At 40.2% G+C, this 23,571-nt stretch overlaps 1 protein-coding gene across 1 annotated transcript in view; it reads right to left on the minus strand.

Annotated features, from left to right (window-relative positions):
• CARMIL1 (capping protein regulator and myosin 1 linker 1) overlaps positions 1–23,571 on the minus strand; it is a 191,067-nt gene that overhangs the window by 16,744 nt on the left and 150,752 nt on the right. The window contains exons 30-32 of the mRNA XM_062487400.1: positions 6,418–6,484; positions 5,906–6,102; positions 1,840–1,946 (exon numbers count right to left, since the gene is read on the minus strand). Of these exons, the coding sequence (XP_062343384.1) occupies positions 1,840–1,946; positions 5,906–6,102; positions 6,418–6,484 (371 nt within the window). The remainder of the gene's footprint in view (positions 1–1,839; positions 1,947–5,905; positions 6,103–6,417; positions 6,485–23,571) is intronic.

Raw genomic sequence — 23,571 nt, forward strand, 5'->3', positions numbered from 1 at the left:
CTGTTTCTAACACCAGACAGAGCTCTAACCAAGCTGTCTATGCATGTATATACTGGGTTTGCATGGTCAGTTTTGGTAGTAGGGGGTCTACAGGAGTGGAAGGAGCAGCAGAGAATGTGTGATGAACTGATTGCAGCCACCGTTCCCTGTCCCCTGGGGAGGAAAGGGTAGAGAAAATCAGGAGTGAAGTTGAGCCCTGGAAAGAGGGAGTGGTGGGGAGAGGTATTTTTAAGATTTGTTTTTTTTTTCTCATTATCATAGTCTGATTTAATTGGTAATATAGCAAAATTATTTTCACCCAAGCTGAGTCTGTTTTGCCCATGATAGTAACTGGCAAAACATCTCTCTCTGCCCTAATCTCAACCCAAAAGTCTCTCATTATGTTTTCTCTCCTCTGTCCAGCAGGAGGGGAGTGACAGAGCAGCTATGGTGGGCACAGGGTCAACCCACCACAACGTACAATTTCAGTCTGCTCTGTTTCCAGAGCACACTGCCTGTGGTTTGTACCTGCCCATTAGTAAAAGGAGAAGAATTGATCTAGGCATATGTTTAACACAACTTTTGGGAGATCCTGTTCCTTAAGGGCCATGCTTGAAATACGAACTAGCTGGCACAGCCACTTTCACAGCCACTTTCTCTCAGTAAGGAATACAGAGGTCACTTTTACAGTGCAGATGCTCATCCTCAAAAAAAAAAAAAAAAAAAAGCCACAAAAACCAAAAGAACAAACAAGCAAAACTAATCCCTAAAGAGCCCACCTGCCACTAAGATTTTTCTAGAGGCATCTTCTGAGCAGAGTATTCACACTTAAAGGCAAAGCTGAGGCATACACATTCACATAAAAGCACCCAAACTGGACAGAGAGCCACTGGTGTCCCAAATAAAGACAGGGATGGTGCAGGGGATGTTCACAGGGACATCTGAAAAGAGCAGCTGGCAGGCACCCAAGGACATTGCATGCCTGAGAGCACTCTGAACTTAACCTGCTTAGGACATTTTTCAAAGATACCGTAATTTAATCCCTCTATATAGTACACCACACATGGCTTCACGTGTCACTACAGACATCTATAACCCATAGTGAACATTTGCTTTTCCTGGCACAGCTATCTACTAGTCAACACTTACTCTTTTCCTCAATGGATGTCACATACAGCACACAAAGGGTCATTATAAGTTGCCTGGAAATCACCCTGGCTTTCTCATTTAGTTATGGAAATATTTTGTGCGTGCATGTGCACAAACATGCATGAATTCAAGAACATCTGCATGCATGGTTCTGTAAATATACAGCCAGCTCCAAAGCAACTGCATAAGCTCTATAACCCTTATATAAAGAAGGAGGCATCTTTCAGATTAATGTTTTGCTTAAACCTGGAATAGCACAAACTAGTGAAACACATCTTTAGCCTATTTAAAAACCAGCATAAATATACTGCCATCTATGAAAACACTGTACCCAACAGCACTCCTCACTAGAGAGAAACACCCATGTGTACAACGAGCACTGGGGAGACTCTCAACCAATACAAAGCTCTACTTCAGCTCTAACAAGCTTCACTGAAAGATAAAATTAAGTCAACTGAATTATAAAAATGCACATTAGTCATAAATCCCTCCAACATGGTATTTTAAAGCAATTTATTTCAAAGTAGCCACTTTTAAGGGCAGGTAATTGAATTCACAACGTCTTGTCTACCAAGGTATTTTCTGACTTTGACAGCTGAAACACTGGATATTTGGAACAAGAGTCAAACACAGCTTGAAAGTGCTGCTTGCCCAGCTATCAAGACGAACTTTTAAAGAAGATAACTTCTAATTTATTTTTTTTAAACTTACTTTGAATCCATTTTTGTCACTTTCTTAGTGAAAAATTCATCCACACCTTCATCCACTCTTCCCATGAGGCCATTCTGATCCCCTTCTGGTGGAACTCCAGCAGACACCTGTCAGAAGAAAAAACTATCTGTTATACAATAATCTAAGCATGTTTGCTCCAGTGATAATAATTAAGAGTTAAGACATCATAAAAATTATGTGTGCCAACCAAAATTCAGTGCAGACAGCAGAGTCACTACTGGAATTCCCCCTCTAGCCAGGCCAACTGATGCATTGCATCAAATGCAAAGTAACCCAAAACAACAGTGACAAATTGGATGCTGCAATGCATGAAGCCAGGAATCAAATGCCTTGGGCTTGAGAGAATAGAGCACTAGGTCAGTCAGACAAGCAACAAAACACAGAAAAAATAAATACTGATCAGGTTGTGACCTGAAGAGAAAGTATTTTCAACAGCTAGTTGTTTCCCCATTTGGAGAAAAACCTATGTTCTGGAATTTGGACTAAGAGAGTTAGAAACAGAGTGCCAGCAGGCTAATAAAGTCTTGTCTAATTCATTCAGTCTGGCACTTCCAAAAGCAGAGACTCTAAATACAGAATCAGATGTTCTACATTAGAAACCAAGCATAGACTTTAGCTCAATGTCTGAAAACAGCAAACCTGCTCCCCATCTTTGGTTTCAGTGTCCACATTTTGAACATGGATGACCTCAGGCATATAAACCAGGCTGGCTTTAAAATACCTGCCAACCACAAAGGCTTAGCTGGTGACTCTGCAGCCTCCTGAAGATGAAACAAGCAGTCTCCTAGGAGTATTTCTCATGTGGCCTAGCTCTTGTACGTGGCTTTGATGTGGAAAAGCTCTGTTACTAGTAAAGAGACTTCCTTTAATTTAAATGCCACTTGGAAGCCTTTTAGATGACTACAGAGGACTCCCCAAGACCCAACCCAGTTGTACTCTGGGTAGTGCTGGGGACCAGGACACAAAATAACAGACTTTGTAATTTGAAACAATTCAAATCAAGGAATCTCCTAGAAGCCACCATAACTCCAGAGTAATCCTAACTTCCCTTCTGATGTGGAATACAAACTCTTTTCTATGCTTCACTACTTTTAAAACCTGCTATTAATATCAACCCAAATCTCATTAAGTCAGAATAATGGGCTTCATGTGAACCAGTGCTTTGACAGAGCCATGAAATTTTTACTTTCCATTCCTGAACCCTGTTATTTTGTTATCAAAGATAATAGTTAATATTTTATTGATTCCTGCTGTAGCAATCTAACGCTGATCTGAAAGCAGCCTACCTGGTAATGACTGCTTTGTTGCCAGTTCTCAATTAGAACTAAATTAGCACAACGATTTATCAGATTTCCAACTCTGCCATCTTTGGTATGTTCTGTAGAGAACTTGTTTAGCTGGAACATCTCACAGTAGGCAGGAGTGCACATGCCTTCATCTGGGTTGGTCTTGGTCACAAACCTCTTATCACTGGCATCTCAATCGAAACACAAAATAAAAGCGAGTGACGCATTTTAACAGAAGTGAGAAACCACTTCATACTGATACTGGAGTCCTCCAGATAGCAGGGATTAACATGGAAGTATCAAAAGCAAGAGCATCTCCTGAAAGGGGACTAATCCTAGGATGCAATGATCTATAGTAAATGAGATCTACCTCATAAAGAGAAAACTATTTGCACCTGAAACAGTGGCAAGTTCCTAAAACTTGATGAAAGATGTACAGAAATGTGGAGGGTCTAATAAGGTCCTCAAGGCACAAGATATTCTTATAAGTGTTTATTGTAAAAATTTTTACTATTAGCATTTACTGTAAGAGAGAGGTCTGGTTTATTTTGTGTTTTACCCTCCTAACTCTAAAAAGAAAAGTGCTAAGTCTTCATTTGTCCTTTTTAATCTCTTGTTTAGCTTAAGTTTAAAAGCAAGCATGTTTCTTTGTTAGGGGAAAAACTGGCTTTGAAGCAGAAATAAGTAAGATGAATCACAATCTCTTTCATCCATTAAAGAGTCATCTATTTTGCTGTACTAAATTTTCACACATGAGGGAAGGACTCATGAGGTTAAGATCTCACAAAAATCTAAATTATAAACAACTGTTTCATCATTTTGTTTCAAAGTTAAAACTACTTGAGAGTGGATGGTTTTGAGTTTTTTTTTTCATGTCATTTTCCCCCTCTCTAAACACTAATTCCAGTAGAAACTCTGAAAAAACTATAAATCTTTCTTCTGCCTGCCCACCCAACTCAAGTTAAAAGTTTGTTTCTCTTTTTTCTCCATTTTCCCCTTTCTTTTCTTACATTTTTCACCTTCCAAAGAAAAAACCTGTTTTCCAGCAAAACCAGAGAAGTACAGCTACAATCATCTGAGACCCCTTGAATTACTAAATACAAATAATGGGAACAGCAAACAACCCAACAGAGGTGCTTTAAGAGGCAGGAAAGGTCAAGATTTTGCCTCTCATATTTCAAATGTTTTCCCTAAGCACTGCTTTCTGTATTCTTGAAGTGGCAAAACCAGCAGCAAATCAACTCTGCAAGCACTGTCACAGTCTACTCATTACTCTGACCTCCAAAATCTGTCTGTTTCATTTTCAGAAGCATCAAAACAAACATCTCAAGTCTTTCAAAAGTTTGTTTGGACTCATTTTGAGGTCCGAACTAGTAAGGAACTAAATGGTTCATAAAAACAAGACAGGGACAAATGAATTTAAATAAAAAGAGCTCATTTCAATTTCTGCAACTAAATAAACTCCCAATTTCCTAATTAGTTCAATAGGAATGAGCATTCCCACAACACGGCACTATCTATCAGGGAAGTAAGACTTCTCCTCTACAAGGAGTGACCTTTTTGTTGCTGTTGAAGAAAATACTGCATGTCCTAGTTCCAAGCCTGGTAGTGAAGCACTTGCCCCTCCCACACCCCGAATCCTTCCACCTCCCTGTGCTGATGGCACAGGATGCACTGAGTTGGGAAGCAACTGGGAGAACATGTGCCTTCTGCAGCAATGGAAGTGGGAGAAGTAAACACAGATGTGTTTTCACTACATGGAGACAAATCCATTCTTCTGCTTCCTCTGACCTTCCCAGAGAAGCACAAGGGAATGGAAAGTTGGCTTGAATATTCAATTTGCTTGAATGTTTCTCCCTTTCCAAGTGGTACAAAAACCACTCCACTTTCTGATGTGATCTTTCCCAGCATTAGGGAAATATTCAAGGATCCTCTCAGCTGGAAATCCTCAGGAAGCAGAAGAGGCCACAGGCATTATGAGGCAGCCTAACAGAGAGAGGGGCAAAGGCTGCCCCTTGATAGGGCTACTTATCATATCAGCTGTGCTCTGTTGCTGTGAGATAACTCTGTAACTCCTCCAGATCTGTCCTTACATACCCCAAGGACACACAGAAATAAATCTTTACTGATGCGGTGTGCCAAGGAAATGGAACTGTGGGAACTCCACGCACGTATATTGAGTTCACACCAACGCCTTTCGTGAACAGACAGTGCTCTTCTGTTTTGCCTTTCCAAGGCAGGCTCCAGCATGAAAAGCAGATCTGTGACTATGCAGATTTGCTGGCCCAAACACCATCTTCAGTTTAGGAGCTGTGGGAAGCTGGGTGTCAGAGAGTAGCTCCTCTGAGAGCTGATAGAAATAAGAATTCATACCAAGTTACCACATCTTAATGCAGGCAGAAAAAAGGATTAGGACTTAACAAACCCTTGCAATGTAATTGAAAAGTCTCATGATATTTTGCGCATTTCCTGTGAAAGCTCCGAGCACCTCCTGAAACTCCTTCAATGAAAAAAAAAGAAAAAAAAAAGGCAAAATAGGAAAGGATAAAACATATCCTGGATTTAGGCTGTGTCAAACAAGACAAAAGAAGTGCAATAGAGATAGCACACTGAAAGACATGCATACCAGAAGAAAATTTAAGTAGCTGCTTATGGCTTTTACACCTTCAACCATTGTCCTCGTTTAACTGCAAGACCTGACTCACAGCAAAGAGCAATCAACACATAATATTGCCAGCAATATTTTAATGTAGACTCACTGCTGCTTGGCTGGGCTGCTGCTTTTTATTCCTTTTTGGCCTTAATTTTGTAAAGTGTTCCAGTTTCCTTCCTTCCTCTGATGGCAGCTCTGAAATTAATCCAGAAGTTCGTTTGTCTGGTCTGCTGGAAGGAAACGGTGGGTCTTCTATATGGATAGGTACTTCTTCCAGTGCTTTATCTAGATCAAATTCCATTTCTAAGAGAAATCAAAACTTTCTAATTAGATTTAACATGATATTTAAAACAAAGACAGCGCCATTCCTCTTTTTGGTGGCAAACAATTATAAGCACATTCAGGGAACTTAGCCACAGTACCTCTGAGCAGACAGAGCACTGTAAGCAACTATTTACTATTAAACACATTAGCAGAGTCCCAAAACAAAGCAGCCAATGTGGGCCATGAATGCAGCCCAGAGGGAGGGAGAGTCACCTGTGCTTTTCAATCAAGGACCATCTAGAACCAACTCAGGCAAGCAAAGAAACAAAATGGTTTTAAGGAATTCTCACTTACCAAAAGCTCTGGACACTGGCCGGAGCATTCTACTGTGGATGCTTTTCCTTTTTGATTTAGGAGTCATCTATCAACACAAAACAAAACAAGAATTACTTTAGGGGACAAAAGAAATTACAACAAAATAGTTTTTAAGGCCTATGAACCATTTAAAGATCTGATTTGATTTAACATCAGAAGGGAATGGGTTTTTTTCCTCCCTCTCTCATACATTCAGAACCTTTTCTAAATTTATATTTTGTTCAACTGACTTTGAACAGAACCAGGGAGGTAATTCACTTTCCTCACTGAAAGTTCAGGCTGCACATAGGATGATTATTGAAATTGTCCAAGTATTAACTCTTTGATCCTTAATTGTAAAACAAGGGAACTATTAAAATCTCACCTCTGCAGAGACCACAAGAGACTCATTTAAAACTTAATTACTTTATCCAACATTGCACAGTTAATGACAATACCAGGAATAGTCTACCCCTTGTTCTGGTTTTTATTTTTCATACAAAATACACTTCCTCAGTTCATTTGTTAATGGCACATAACTGGGAATGTATGCTTCTGGACATCACCACACAGAACTTCCCTAGGAAAATGAGCCTTGGAGAATACAGCCCTTCTTCAAAAAACAAAACAACCTTGTCAGTGTTGGCAGTATCTGTAGCAAACATATGACTTCCCTGGACTTTAGACAACTTGAGAAGAGGTGGAAAGTTCAGCACACGTTCAACACAGTTACTGAAATACGTGCTATTAGCCTTCCGATCTTCACATTGCCAAAAAAAGGAGTACGCTGACTTAAGAGTGCAAATACCCTGACTAAAGACTCAAGTTTGTTCTTTTTGGAAGAAAGTTGTCTTTCTTGTCTTAACTGAAGCCTTCTGAAAGTTTGCACGGTGAGAAAGTTTTGCTACAGAAAATGGATGCATCACCAATTCCAAACCACTTAACACATCTCAGCATTGTCAGACTTTTTGTTTAAAAGCTGACCCGCAGGTTTTCTCAAGAGTTAATTTAAAATCATTCAGCTTCTATACAATGGGCTCCTTTTGTGGTAGAGTTGTACATGCTGGCTTTAGTGATACCCATATACTTCCACTAACTTCCTAGTCTTGAAACCTAGTGACTTCAAATCTAGCAGCTTCAAATTCAAAGTCAGCAAGATGTTATGGCTTGCCACTCATTAACAGAATTGTTAACAAAGTTTAGTAGTACCTATTTTATATCAGCCAGAAAAGACATAGTTGGCATTAACATTTCAGACAAATCATGAACTGTTTAAGGTAAACATTTGCTAGTTTTTATGAATGGAAAGTTCAGTGCACAGACTTGCATGTACTGAATTCATATTCCCAAACTAGTCATGAGGATCATTACGCCACTACTCCCATGCTCAGGGTTATGACAGATTTTTGTGACAGGACAGCTATTACCCATGTTCTCAAGACCACAAAAGGACTTGAAGACTACAGAGTGGGCAGTGATAGCACTGCCTGGGCAACAGAGCTCTGGTTTAATCGACATGTACATTGTTGGGAAAAAAAAGATACCTTCAGCTGTTGCAGGTTTCCGCTTCCACATTTGACAACCATCAGTAAATGACACAATAGTGTCAAGACCAGCCAGGAAGAAGTTTGACACCTGAGCAGACTTACTCTGACACTAATGAGCAGGCAAAGTGTTGCTGCATCAAAAGGTCAGATATTACTTTCAGAGTTACCAATGGATTTGATGACGAGTAGATGAAGGGGTGCTGAATTTTTTCAGCCAAAACTGCAGTGGACTGTGCAAGAGGTAGGCAGCTGGGCAGCCTCTGAACTGCACTCCTCCACAGCTGTCCGTCCATCCATCCATCCATCCATCCATCCATCCATCCATCCATCCATCCATCCATCCCCCAAACCTCAAACAACCAAAGCATTCGCACCTCCTGTAAGAAAGAGTTGAAGCAGCTCAGCATTTGGGGGACAGCAATTACAAGTCACTATCAGTAGTCCTGGTTTCCTTTCCAGGCATGGCCCATTTCTCTTGTTAAGGTATATTCACGTGCATTTTGGTCTGTTTCCTAATTTTTCTGTGTCTCACTGGAAGTTACATTTAGTATATACAGCAAGTCCTGTGCTAAAGTAGATCAGAAAGGAAGACAGAAAGTAGGGCTGAAGGAAGACTCTGGTCACTCAGCAGCTGCACAGCCAGGGCCAGTGTTCTGAGTGGATGAACACAGACAAGCTGAGAGCTGCCTCAGTCCAGGGCACCAATGCAAAACAGCACAGGGCAAGTTTTGAGGCTTCTGTGCAAGGACCGGAATACTCCAAATACTTCTTCAACAGCCAGGAACAGAATGATTAAAATTTCCTTCCCAGACAAGAAAATGTCCCCAGATGACCCTGCAGAGACTGTACTGATGACCATAAGCCAGTCTCTGCTGTAACTTACTGTCAGCTTGGCATGATCCATCAGCAGCTTGGTTGCTGGGGATAAAGGCAGAGGGATAGAGATGCTTCCCATTTGCTTTAACAGCATGAATAACAGCTCCACATACACTTTTATTTGAAAACCTTCTGTTTTCTAGCCTGTTTAGGAAGTGCACAGATGAAAGGCTTCTTGCCAAGTGAACTTTCTAGATCACACGCAGAGCAAAATGGGTCAAAGCATTAATATAAATAGGCCAGTGTGCTCTTTTACAAAATATTAGGCTTAATCTCTGCTTAACATCTCAGCCACCACACAGTCTGCCACAGCAGCAGAGCACATGTCATTGCTAGAGGAGATATCCGAACTCTCCAGCCTTAGCTCCATTTCCTATATTTCATGGAAGTAGTTCAGCTTTGGCAGAAGTGCATCTTCTGCCTTCTGACCACCTTTGGCCCCACAAGCATAACGTGGCTCTCTGGCCTTATGCTTCCCTTGTGGCCTTTACATAGGAATAGCTGTCGGTATCACCTCCTCTTATACATAACTTCCACAGGCTTTTCATTTTAACACACCATCTCCTGAATTCTTCCTTGTTTTGCCTACTTTTCCACGAACATATTGTAGGCCGCTTGGCAGAACAGATAGAAATATTGACTGCATCTGTGGAATTTGAGAGGATCTCTTGTAAGTCTGCATGCACCTATGTCATGAGATCTCAGGAAACGGCTCCATGAATGTACCCCTCTGCAGCAGATGTTAGCCAGCAAGCCTATACCACACTTCCAAATAAAGGCTGATTTACACACTGTCATGTGTCCTTGCTGACTTTAAGCTCCCAGGATCTCTTCCCATGATCACTTTTCCAGATTCCTCCCTTCTGACTGCCTTCCTCACAAAACTGTCTGAGCTCTCTTGAGTTTTCTGAAATTTTATTACCAGCTGTGGAAGAACACTAGTACCTTGGGAATTGAAAACAACAACTGAAATCATTCTGTTTTGAATGCTAGAAAACAAGGTACTTTCAGAAACAGGATCTCAGATACTCTCCTTGTTTATACAGATAATTGAAATTACTCTCAGTGCCAAGGGATATGCTTATTTCCATGTTTTTCTCCTCCTACTTCAAAGTAATTTATATTCAATCCTATTTGATACAGAGATTCTCTGTGACCCTCCTGTCACTTCCCTATCACACAATTTCAAACAAACTAATGAACAACTTGCTGCTCCCTCTTGAAACTTATCTCTCCAACAAGTCTCCAACATATGGGTTTTCAGCTTTGAGAACATGTCAAGGACCATTCTTTCATTAAGCTGTATGATGCTTGAATATAAAAACAAATCAACAGATTTTTCCTTCTGAGCAGTAACATTTGTGCTTTTACCTCCAACATCAGCACTCTGCATTGGTTTGGTCTTAAAATCAAGAAATCCTTTAAATTCAGATGCTACATTAGCTGAACCTTCTTGCAAATCCCATTTTATTCCTGAACCACTGCCTATTTCATTTGTAGGTGCAGATGGATGGCACTAGTCTCCCAGGAGCCTCTCAAGGCAGTACAGAGGCAAATGGAGCACAAAAACATAAACAATAAGCCAGAAACAGCAGAGCTAAAAAAATACTTACACTTGTACAGCAGAGAGTCTCCATGCAGCAAAAAAGAAAGAAAAAAGAATATGAATGGGGAAGACAAAGCAATAGCAGTTCTCAGGAAAGGAGGCAAAACCAGGAATCACCAAAATAAAGAAAACTAAAGCCAAAACACTTGGAAGTCCTAGCAGGAAAGGTGACATGCAAGAATGTGGTAAAAATCCTTTGAATTTGGAAGCGCTATATATTTTGTATTTCCAGAGGATAACCAGAGGAGTATGTGATCTCTTGTTTGATCTATATTGGGACAAATTAAGGTTTTCTGACATTTGTCTCCAATATATGGCACTTGTCAACGGTGCCAACCTGCCACCTGCTGTCCCAATGTACTGTGTTTCCATTTTGCTGGCACCAGTAGCAAGGAAAAAAAAGTAGTTCTATTACTTCCTACTCTGAAGGAAGATTCTGAATTAAAAATTGCTAGTTTGTTGTGGTGTGCAAGCAAGCAAGGAAAATAAAACAAAGCTTCTCTTGAAGGAATGAAAAAGGATGTTCTCTTGAGGTTTAAATAAACCTAAACCAAAGCAACAGCATTTCTCCTTTCCATAAGAAGGTTTAGAGGCACAGACTTTCAAGCACTTTTGGCACATGAGAAAAATGCTGTTTCATGACTAAAGTACAACCTTTTTTCTTCCCTTCAAAAATTATAAGCAAAATAAGGAAGCAGCACAACCGTCACAGGAAACGAAGCGATGCCAAATGCCATATCCCATCTCTTCTATGGCTCATGATCAACCATGCTCCTCCCGAATTTAGGGTTAGAAAAAGCAATTATTAGAAGCACGGATTTGTTTTCAAGTTGAATGGAGACTGCTGCTATAACAACACTGCAGATGTTAGCAGAATGTGGCAGTAGTAGTCATGGTCTGGATTAAACATCTTGTGAAGAAAGTGCTGCATGTTCTTGCATCCAGCTCTTCTCCTTTATTTTCCTACTGTCATCAGGGTCAGTTTTTTGTTTGTTGGGGTTTTGCCTCAGGGTTTAAGGTTTTTTCATTTTTATTTTCTTCTACCCTCAGAAACTTTGGCTTTATGCATGGGTTCTCAGCTTGCAGTGATTCAGGCAAACCACCTCATGACTCTTGTTTTTGTATGCTATCCATGGACACATATACTCTTACTCAATTTCTCTGTCAGAATCTATGTTCTCTCTTCTCTTGCCCATCTTCTACACTACCAATCACTACAGCTCACTGCTCTGAGATTATTGGAGAGACTGCAGAATCCTTTGACAAACATCTCAAAAACTGAAACAATCTTTAAAAAACTGCCCCTGCGCACTTCAAAAAATAAACCTGCAACACTGATTCTCTTTCAGACAGCATTTGTGGCAATATTCCAGTGTTTTGTGTGAATTTGATGCATAGGCAGGAAAGTTATAATATATATGCAGCTGGAAATGTGATTAGGACCAAAGTGCAAAGCAACACACATAAATGGAAGCAATCCCAGGATTTGAGGGAGTTTACAGTCTATGGTCCTGATCCAACAAGGTCTTATGGAAACTCCTACCTTCCACATTTCAGTGACTACTGAGGCATTTAAATGTTAAAAGGTGCTAAACACCTTATAGATGGGAAGTAAGGAGGGAGAAAGAGGTGAACAGCAGGCAAGAGGTTAGAGACGAAGCACCATTAAGCAAAGCAAAAACCAAGGGACTTGCCTGAAGCCATCAAAGAATCTGGCTGCTCTGCAGGGAACCTAATGCCAGCCTTCAGATCCCTGAAGCACTACAGACCATGAGGCCTCTCAATCTTTTCCCCCTTTCTTTTCTCTCAGCATAATTACAATATGAAGTGGTCTGCCTCCCAGTGTACAGGGACCATCCCTGAAGATGAAATACCAGCCCACAACCAAAAGTCCCAAGAAAATTCAACCCAAACAAAATCAGAATCTTCATCGGCAAATTCGAACAGTGTGCCAATGAGATTTGAGATGTCATAAAAATATTTCAAAGGAATTTTACAGAACATATTTTTCCATTTACCATTCCAGCTGTATGCATTTTGTGGGGTATGCCTTTTTTAGAAGGAGGTATAAGAAAAGGCATTTAATCACAAGTCCTGTTGTTTTCTTTTGCTGTAAGGAATTCTGAGCTGTAAAGCTGCCATGACAGCAGTTCAGTCAATAAACATTTCCAACACTTATTTTAGTCTCCTAACTACCTCTGACAGTGTTGCACATCTGTTGTCTCACTTAAAAATAAATAAATAAATAAATAAATGCAAAAATTTTAGGTATACTTAACAAAGCAGAGCAGCAAATTTACCAGTTCTGGTTTTTGAACATGAAATCTTTGGACATGCAGGTATTTCACCATCTATATAGAAAACCTTAGAAATGAGAAAGCTGCTATTATTTACTTCAACTACAGAAGATTTTATGATATGGTTTCCAGGGTGAAACCTCCCACGTGGCTTCTGAAAACCAGTGATGCACTTCCCACTAGCAGTGACACTAACCTGAGCCACTGTCCTTAGGATCTGCCCCTCGAGTGCCATCATCCTTGGAAAGTTAAATGCAGTGCTAAAATACATGACAGCTAATGGAGTATTTTTCAGCAGACAGGCCAGCAAAGCCCTTCCAAGTCCTGAATGTAGGGGCTATGCTTTCATATATCAGCAGAGATCTTCATATTTCAGAGTTCTGTACTCTATATGGAATATGATAGATAGATAGATAGATAGATAGATAGATAGATAGATAGATAGATAGATAGAGTAGTTTAAATAAATATGGCATACAAATAATCCCTATGTGACTTTCAGGAGTATGTGTGTTTATTTCCCTCTCTCCCTGAAGAGCTGAATTTCTAGAGAAGGAACTATGGCTCAGTATTAATTCAATTAGTCTCATACATACCATCCTGACCTTTAGAATTGCTTTGTACTGAAACATTTTTTGAAAGAAAAGGAGTAGCACTGCAGTAAGATAAGCTCAGTACATTTGCCCTTGAGCTTGTTATATTTCACTAGCCAAGAAACCTTTGCTTTTCTCCTTGCTGAGATGTGGTGCATGTACTCCGATATTTCATCAAGATTTCAGTATTTAATTTTAATTAATAATTCTGCACTTGCATCTTTCAAGTCATGTAAAATTCCTGCTAATAAATATTCCTGCATAAAAACAACCAAAGCTTTCACTATGAAGAGTGAAAAATCAAACACATGAATTACACTGAGTGGTTCCTAAAACTATTAAACCAAATGTTTAATTCCATATTCTGAATTAGTATCCTGAAAGGAACTCATGCCTGCAACTCTCACCTGAGAAAGAAAAAGCAATTCTCCATAGCATCAATTCTGCTTTCTATTTGCTCATAAAGAGGCTAACATCTTCTACAGTACCTGGGCTTCAAGATGATCCAAGAGGATGGTTCCAACTACATTGCTTTTGCTTTTATAGTTATTTTAGTTAACAAATAAGTGCAGGACAGAGAGCCGCTAGCACAAACTATATCTTTAAGTCACCACAACCTGCTTGCTTGTCATTGTTTATTACCTTCAGCTGGCAAATGCTGACCCAAAAACTACTTTGTTCATGACCTAATCTTCCATACAGTAAGAATAAAAAGCTCTTAAACTTGGCGAACATGTAGGAGTGGACAGCTATACAGGATAGCCAGTTCTTTAACAGCTACCATATATATCAGGTGCCCTGGGCAAGAACATCTTTAAAGCAACTCAGAGGCAATGTACTCCTAAATGAGTGCTCAAGACAGGCAAAATGGGGCTTAGGGTGACTTGATGTAGCAAAGGGTGCTCCTGCCCATGGCAGGAATTTGGAAGTAGTGAATCTTTAAAGGTCTCTTCCAACCTAAACCATTTGATGATTTTATGAAAAGAAGTATTGCACCTGCTCACCTAAGAGCTTCCCAGGACTGAGAACCAATGCAACTTCTGCATCTCTCCTTCTGTTCAACAACCTGAAGTGAACAGCTAACCAAAAGGACAAGCAGTCACCCAGACAAAAAACAACCAGGTGCCTTTCCACCACTGGCAGAGCCTTTGTGGGCAGATAATGCATTGCTTGTGGTGACATTTGACAGGGAAAATGCTACAGGGAGTAGCATTATCACAGTGAGTTTACCCTGGAGGGGCACCTGGACTCCATGCTCAGAATTATGATGGCAAGTTTTACTCTTGAAAACCCAGGCACACTCAAGCTGTTGTTATTTTCTCACAGAAAATATTGCTTCAGACACCTCTCCAGCATGCACAATAAATCTCTATACCCCTTGGACACTCTGAAATATTCTATGAGCTAAAACATTAAAAAAACTCTCAGCTTTCTGAATTTTAAGTCCTATCTATACTATATCAAGATATCTTCCTATTGAAAACAGGAAATAACTAGACAGGCAACTAACAAATATTCTAAGACCCTGTGTGAGAAACTGAAATACTTGAGTAGAGTATTTGAGTTTCTTCTCTGAAACAAACTGATAGAAAATGTCAATCATTATTTACCAGAGAGGATGACAAAACTCAAAAGTTGACCTATGCAGTGATGACACTAAAGTATGACATGTGATTTAAATAATGGTGCTTGGTCAAATAGTCATGGGGCAGCACATGAGCCTTGGAGGGACAGAAACACCATGACAGGACTGGGAGATGCCTACCCTGCAAAGCAGGGCTGGTCACCCACAAGCATGGAATTAAGTGTTGATTGTATAGACACAAACTTCCCAGGAGTATCTAAGTACTATGGTATTAGAAATGACTCACAGCTAAACTATACATGATAAATAGTTAAACTGTGCAAGATAAAATGAGGTTCTGTTCAGCTTTGAGTGAAACCAACCTGATTTTTCTATCACTTTGTTGTTCTATTTTGTTTTTTTTTCTTTTAGATTTTTTTAATATCTGCATACTTGAAGATTCTTTCACCTGTTTAAGTGCTTTTAGTTTCAGATTTGTATTCCAATCCTGCCACTACTCACCTCAGAAATTCACAGTAACTTGATCTAACCTGAGATACGATCTCACTGCAGAGATACATCCACCACTATGTAATGAGGCCTTAGCTGACCTGCATAATACCCAAAGAAAGTATGTTTACCTTTAAGTTCTCCTCTAGAGTAACAGAACTATGTATTGAGATGAATTCTGATGGATTTATGAATAAGGCTGTGTGATGCAGTTGCCAATGATAGCAGTGATGAGACTTGATGACTTGGAAGCTGTCTTCCTGCCTTTTGGCACGATGTATTCTTGATTTTATTTATTTATTTATTTTGAAGTTCTTATAATGGTAACCCAGCTCATCCTAACCTACTTTTCCTTGACAAAATACAGCTAAGCCTAATGGTACTCTGTAAATGCCTGCCCTAACACAGACTTTATCTCCCCTCTTCCTGTGAGGAGCTATCCTTTATCCCTGCAATATGAAATATCAGTGTTGCAGAGCAAAAAGTGGCAAGCCTTGTGTGCTTCCATGAAGCATTCTTAGTGAGACAGACTCATGCTTGTTCTATTTTCAGTAGGCTCTCCAGATTTCAGAGTAAACAAGATTTCCCCAGACAACACAGATTCAAGTACCTCATGCCAAATTGTTCATCTGAGATGCTGGAAGAATCAAAAAGCAGCAGAAAGGAGCACTCAACCTATACAGAAAACTCCTCAACCATTTTAGAAGGTCAACTTGCCAGATACTAATCAAATTGTGACACATCATGACTGCAGAGAGATGCGTGCTATAGAAATAGCATTATCACAAGTTATTCTCATGCTTCTTGCTGTTGTGCCTGTGCCAAAGGCTCCAGAGCAGAGATATTGGCAAGAACTACTGTAAAGGAGCTCCTGCTGATCTACCATGAGAAATGACAAGAAGGTTCTTATGAGCAGAGACTGTGGGAAGATGATTCTCTATCTGAACATCATCTGACACCATGGCTCTGCTGGCAGAAGGGATCCATGAGTGCCCCTTGGCCCAACCTGTGTGAAAGGGCTTTGCCCTCATAACCTGTTAACTCTGCCTAAAGAGGTTAGTGAGCTCTTGGGCGATTCAGCTGCTGGCTGAATGGGCAAGCAAATGCAGGTAGGGACAGTCACCAAGTGGAGGATGGGTGTCCAGCAGCAGGCTGTGACAGCCTGTGACACCTAGCTGGTGCCTGCTGAGATGCCTGTGCTGGCAGCCTGGGCATCCAAATTCTTGCCAGCAGAGTGGTGAATGGATGGATTGAGCAGACAGGGCTGCCATTACTCACAGACTGCACAACTGCACATTCAAGACCTTTCTGTCCACCACAGACAAATTTCTTGGTAGTAACTTTCTTAAAATCCCTGCAGGGAAGTTCAGCCCTGAAGACCAGTGTTTCAGTGGGTGGTTTGTTACTGAACTCTCCTTTCAGTGTGGTTTTTTTCATGGCACATGAAGTAAACCAATGGAAACTCAGTATCAGCAAGACAATTACTGCCACAAAGAATGGAACTGCCTTCTTGTTTGCAGCTGGGAACAAGTTAATTTTCTTCCTAGTATCTGGTACAGCGCTGTGCTTTGGATTTAGCATGAGAATAGTGTTGATAACATGCTGGTGCTTTTAGATGATGCAGAGCGGGTGCTTGCACTAGACCAAGGACTTTTCAGCTTCTCTTGCAGCCCTGCCAGCAAGGAGAGTGAGGGTGCACAAGAAGCTGTGAGCAGGCACAGCCAGGAGAGCTGACCCCAGCTGACCAAAGGGATATCCCATACCATGGATATAAATCTGGGGGTAGTTGGCCACGGGGTGGTGGCTGCTCCTCAGGGACTGCCTGGGGCATCAGTCAGCAGGTGCTGAACAATTGCACCATGTATCACTCGTTTTGTACACTTTTTCCATCATTATTACTATATCCCCTTCCTTTTCTGCTCTAAACTGTGTTCTTTTCTCAAACCATGAGTCTTACTTTTTTTCTGATTCTCTCACACATCCCACTGCGGGGGATGTGAGCTTAATGTTCAGCTGCCTGCCAGATTAAATCACAACCACTACACATCCTCCTCTCCAGCTCCAGCACAAACTGGATTTTCTAAGGCACCAATATTACAAGGACCACAAGTGCCTGGTACAGGTGTCACCACCCAAACAGAATACCCAGCAGCTGCACTCCAGAGTTCTTCCTATAACCTAAACAGAAAGCAACCTCCAAATTTATAGTACCTTTTTTTTTTTCTTAAACAAGCATGCAGTGCTGTTAAGCAGTTTATCACAGTCTTCATTTACTTCATATTGTGCCAATAATGTACCCTAGATTATGAGAAATAGCTTTTAACTCTAAGAAATCTCAGCTGGTTTAAGAAAAACAAACTATACATAAATTATCTGTCACCTCCTTCCATTTAGAGACCCAAGAAAAGACATTGAAAGCCAGGTTTCTTTTAAAGTGTTTCAGCTGGGAATATGTAACCCCTCATAAGCCTGTACTCTGTAGTCTATGCATGTAACAAGTACTGAATAAACATGTGTAAGGGCAGTAGTGAGGATGCTGCAAAACTATATATAGAGGAAACTAGGAAAATATAGGTAATAAATATTCAGTATTAAAACTAATGTATTCATAATTTGAATGAGGGTAACACATAATTTGCAAACAAGACATTCTGCAAAATGATCACACTGATTCCCTTTGTGAGGCACTTTCTCAACCACAGCACTGCATGTGTAGGGAAAGGCATAAGGAGGGCTCTGGCACTGTGCTTTGCTCCTCCTGGCAATATTTCCATAATCTGTCCTAGTTCAGGGTGAGTCAGAAATATGACTGGACTCCTACTGAAGTAGATTTGCTCACATGCCTGTGAGCCTTTTCAGAAGCCAAGAACAGTCTCACATACCATAATGCCAGTCTCTAGCTTCCCACAGAGTGATGCATTTACTGCACATCAAAGGCCCATTTCTGCTAATGCGTACAAGAGAGAAACTCAAGTGTCACAATCAATTTAATCCAGCATTCATCCAGGCTGCTGCCTTTGCCCTCATCCCTGTCTGCTTGTTTCTGCCTCTCAGGACTTGTTTTGTGGACTCAGCCAGGGGACTAGCTGCTCTGTAAACTAACCTGGGAAAGAAATCCTCTGTGAAAAGCTGAATTGTCAGTAGAATCAATTCCCACACCCAGTTTGTTGTGAGGCTGTGGGCAGGAAAGTGCAAAGTGTGTATGGGGGAAAGTGGAAATGCTCATTTCAGGAAAAAAAAAAAAATTTCTGGATTAAGTCAGTCACAGAGAGGGAGCTTTATTTGTAGTGCAGGAGAACATATAGAAATGTGGAAACAGGAAACAGGGTTTTATTGCAGTAGGTGTTCAGTCTTTCATCCAAAAAAGCTGAGTCTTTATGCCTGAGACAATTCTGTCGCAGGTAAATAGAGAGCAGCAAGAATCAGATGTGCAGTAAATCAGGGCATACCAGAGAATCTGCGCTTTGGGTTTTCTTCCTACAGCATCAGTGCACACATTCCTGAGTGTGGGCCATGATCTCCTTCTGCCAGTGAAAGCAGCTGAAGAGGTTTCTGTTGCTTTAATTCAAACTTGCTGCTGATGGGAAGGGGGGCAGGGGTTGGGGGTGGGTCAGGGGAGAAAAGCTCACAGGTAGTGCTTTATGAGTTTGGGGTGGTGTCTTTGTTTGTTTGTTTGAATAATTTCATTTTTAGTGAGCGCTACTTCTTCCTTTTCTCTGAAAACATTGAGGTCCATACACTCCTTGTCCTTCAGAACACACAATGTCATAAGGTTTTAATTAATAGAGGATCCATCAGCTAAATCTTTGACAGTGGCTAGCCAGGAAAAAATAAACCACCAATCTACAAATGTTCTGCTACTGCTGCAAATTTCTTCTCTACTCTACAGGTGAAATATATTTTTCATTAAAGAACTTTAATTTATTGCTCATGAGATTTTTTTTAAACTTTCCTCCATTGAAACCAAAGAACAATTTCTGTGGTTAAAATTAGAAAGAGATGAAAAATGGCTAACACTCAATATCCGTCACAGGCATTTCTTTCCTATTAGCCAGTAGCATTTTTTCAAACACAATTTACCATCCAAGTGTTTCAATCTTACACTGAAATGCTTTAAAGAAGAAGTTATAGGCAAACTTCTGAAATACAAGCAATAATTCCTTTACATGTTTCAAAGAACTTCCTACCATACCTCTTCATAAAACAAATAACTTCTACTTTGCTCTAAAAACAATATTTATCCCGGCTGTGTGCTTGTTACAACCAGCAATAAAGTTATATTCCTGAAAGAGATATTTTTAAAAAAAATGGGTACATGGATTCTTAGTAAAAGAAAAGCTATTTCTCTCCCAAAACATCTTTAAATTGTGTCTTGACTCTATTGAGCTCTAGTTAGTATTCTAGAAGCCAAAATAACATTCAAATAGCAAAATAATTACTTAAGAAAATAACTGTTAAACACAATCTGACAAAGAGGCTCCACTATCTTTTGGCGGGGAGTTGAGCATTATTTAATATTTCTTACTTCTGCAAAGTACTAATGCACAGGAAAGAATAAAGTACAACTAGAAGCATTATGAAAATTAAAATCAGATAGTATCTACCTATAGGGTTACACATACCAAGACATATGACATTCAGACTCAGCAAAAGAGGGTGCATTATTTAAAGTTAGTTTCAAAATGAATGAATGAGTTGAATATGTGTCATGCTCATCATATACACACAGAAAAATTTAGACAAACCATACTATTTTATGAAGTTAATCCATGATCAAGTGTAAACTCTGAAAAGCAGGCCATGGTTTTTCCTTTCATCTGAGAAAAGCAAATAATTTCTGCATAAAGATTCTTCTTTCCATCTTAGTTGCACACAACTTTTATCTAATGACTTATTACCATCAAGGCAGCCCAAATTAAATGTAGACCACTAAGACAGCTGCAGAGTAAGGAAGCATCTGTTTACTGTAGTGTAGCTCAGGGAGATCACAGACTCTCAGATGTGTAATGTTCCAGCAATCTCATCCTACGCTGGACCACTCAGTTGCTCCCAGTGTTCTTCACAACTCATTTAACAGACTGGCAAATTCTGGTATGAATGACAAGTCTTCCATACTATGGCCTCCCAGGCCATTGTTAAAGGCTGGATAAGAAACTGACCCTAAGCTGAAGCTAGTAAGTGTTAACTGCAGAGTTTATATTTAGGAAGTCCTAATTCCCACGACAGAAAATACTAGAAATAACAGGTAAGAGTCTATTTTTTCAGTGATGCATTTTGTGAGCCCATTTGTGAAATTTCATTTTGTCTTTGTGTTGTTTATACATATCTAAATTTCTACTCTGTCAGGGAAATCCTCCCAGACACAGCCACTCCACACTCTGCTTGAGAATAGGTGGGCAGGCTCTGAAATAGTGCCTCTTTGTTCCCTCTGTCACCAGCAATGGAGGTTTCAGGTCCCTTTGCTGCCAGTCCAAGCGTTCCAAACTTTTCTGTATTCGGATTTCAATCCACACAAAAACAAATAGCTCACAAACATTTTATTACCAATACATCCACTTCACTCCCAGTCATTCATATAACTTCAGTGATACACAGTCTACCTTCAATCACAATCAAATGTGAGTTCAGACCCAGTTTTTCTCCACTTTGTTCAAATACAGCTTCACAGGAAGCTGATGAATACAACATGAGGCTGTATGGTTTACCCCTGCCAAAATGCTGATCATAAATAGGCTTGCTGAAGAGAACAAGAAGAAAGAATTGATGGAGATAATGGTGGTTCTCAAAACAAATCCTGTTTTGCAAATGGGAAACAGCTTTCCCCAAAATGGTGGTCCAAGCTCAGTGCCTCTCCTTCATGACCAAAATCTCTTCTTCCAAAAACACCTTGACAGCCAGCTGGAGCACGGTTTGGCTTAGAAGAGGTGAGTTTTCTCTGGTATCCCAGCAACACAATCAGACACATCCTGTATTCCAAATACTTTTGGCTATAGGAGATTAGGCTCCCAAACAAGCACAATACTGAGCTGCAATTCAAGGTTTCAGGTTTGAGATTTGCATAACACACAGCCAGGTGCATCTAATCAAAAGGCTAAGATCTGCTTAAGGATTTCCAATGACCAAGCAAGGCTGTGTCTTGGACTAATGCCACTTTGGAAGCAATATTTAAATATCTATTTCTCATTTATGATTAAAAATAATAAAAATAAATTAGGTTCCTAATTATAGTCCATAAAACATGTGCTTCTATTCCTAGTAAAATCTCTCAGCAACTTATGTGTCTCCTGCACTGACCAGCTCATAAAGCATCGCTATGCTCCTTTCAGAGGGTTCCTTATTTCCACACAAATACCTGTGTGACACTTAAAAACTGCCACAAATCAGGTTATGTTTATCAAGAGAGTATCTGAACTCTCTAGAATTTTCCCATAGCTAAAATAAATAATTTGGAAAATGCTCTCTTTGAAGTTATTAACTCCACACAGAAGATACAGTCTTAGAGTGCTTTTAATTGCAAAAAAAAAAAAACCTCAGTGAGGTGAACACTAGCTCAGTAAAAATCCCTGTATCACTCAGCCTTTTGGAGCTGTGTCATTGTGACAATGTTAAAATTCAACAAGGTCAAGTGTTAAGTCCTGCAACTGGGTTGGGGCAATCCTAAGCATCAACACAGGCTGGGCAGAGACTGGACTGAGAGCAGCCCTGGGGAGAAGGATCTGGGGGTGTTTGTGGATGGGAAGCTCAACAAGACCTGGCAACATACACTCACATCCCAGAAAGCCAACTGTAGCCTGGGCTGTATCAACAGCAGCAGGGTGAGGGAGGGGATTCAGCCCCTCTGCTCCTATCTTGTGAGAACCCACCTGGAGTGCTGTGTTCCAGCTCTGAGGCCCCCAGTTTAAGGACATGGACCTGCTGGAATGAGCCCAGATGAGGATGATCAGAGGGCTGGAGCACCTCTCCTATGAAGACAGGCTGAAGGAGCTGGGGTTGTTCAGCCTGGAGAAGAGAGGGCTCCAGGGAGACTTTACAACAGTACCTAAAGGAGACCTACAAAAAGGCAGGACTTTTTACAAGGGCACATAGTGATAGAAAGAATGGAGAAATGGCTTCAACTGAAAGAGGGTGGATTTTGATAAGAACAGTTGGAAGAAATTCTTTACTGTGAGGGTGATGAGGCACTGGAACAGGTTGCCCAGAGAAGTTGTGGATGCCCTGTCCCTGGAAGTGTCCAAGGCCAAATTGGATTGTGCTCTGAGCAACCTGGTCTAATGGAAGATGTCCCTGTACATAGAACATGATCTTTCATGTCCCTTCCAACCCAAACTATTCTATGAATTCATCTATTTATATTTTTACTGCAGCAACCAACATAATTTGCAGTCAGGATGCAAAAAGCAGCTCCCAAATATGGATTGCAGTTTTTAATAAATGGATTCATTAGCACTGACTAAGATTATTGTCTAATGTTTATTTGATGCTTCATTCTCTTCAGAAATTAGATATTGATGAGAATCTGAGTCACAAAGGTATTTGAATCTCCGTGCAAGATGAGGGTGAATGAAGAGAATAAAGACATATAAACACTTCTGAAGATAAGTACAGTTAGCAACTAATGCATTTTTTAGAGAGTGTAAGCAGCATCACATTTTCATTATTTTAATAAAACCAAAGTGAAAGAAAACAGCAGAGTAATATGATACATTCATATAACCATGGTGATATGAGACAAAGAGAGGAGCTACTTTTTACATTTCCAGTATTACTATCATTACCAGGCTGCAAGAATAAATTTAAAGGTGACGAAATCAACCATTAGCTTAGTTTTCTATATACGAAGCCCACATGCAAAAACTACCTTACAGGTACAGTGTTCAGATGCCACACATTTTACTTGGATGTCTCTCCCATAGGAGCTAGGGCTCAAAATGATTACTGAATGCTGGCCACAGAAAGCTTCTGGAACATGATAGTACCAGTGATGAACTAGATGATGTAATCAACACCACAAGCCTCACAGGGATTTGTGATGCTCAGACAAATATTATATCAAATCAGGTATCAGTGAAACAGGAGATTTGGAAAGGAGAGAGAACCTATTTTAAGCTTGTATTTGCAATGAACGTGTGCTTTTGTTTTATAGATAGATGAGACCAACAGA

The sequence above is a fragment of the Cinclus cinclus genome, chromosome 1, assembly GCF_963662255.1.
Source record: "Cinclus cinclus chromosome 1, bCinCin1.1, whole genome shotgun sequence".
NCBI lineage: Eukaryota > Metazoa > Chordata > Aves > Passeriformes > Cinclidae > Cinclus > Cinclus cinclus.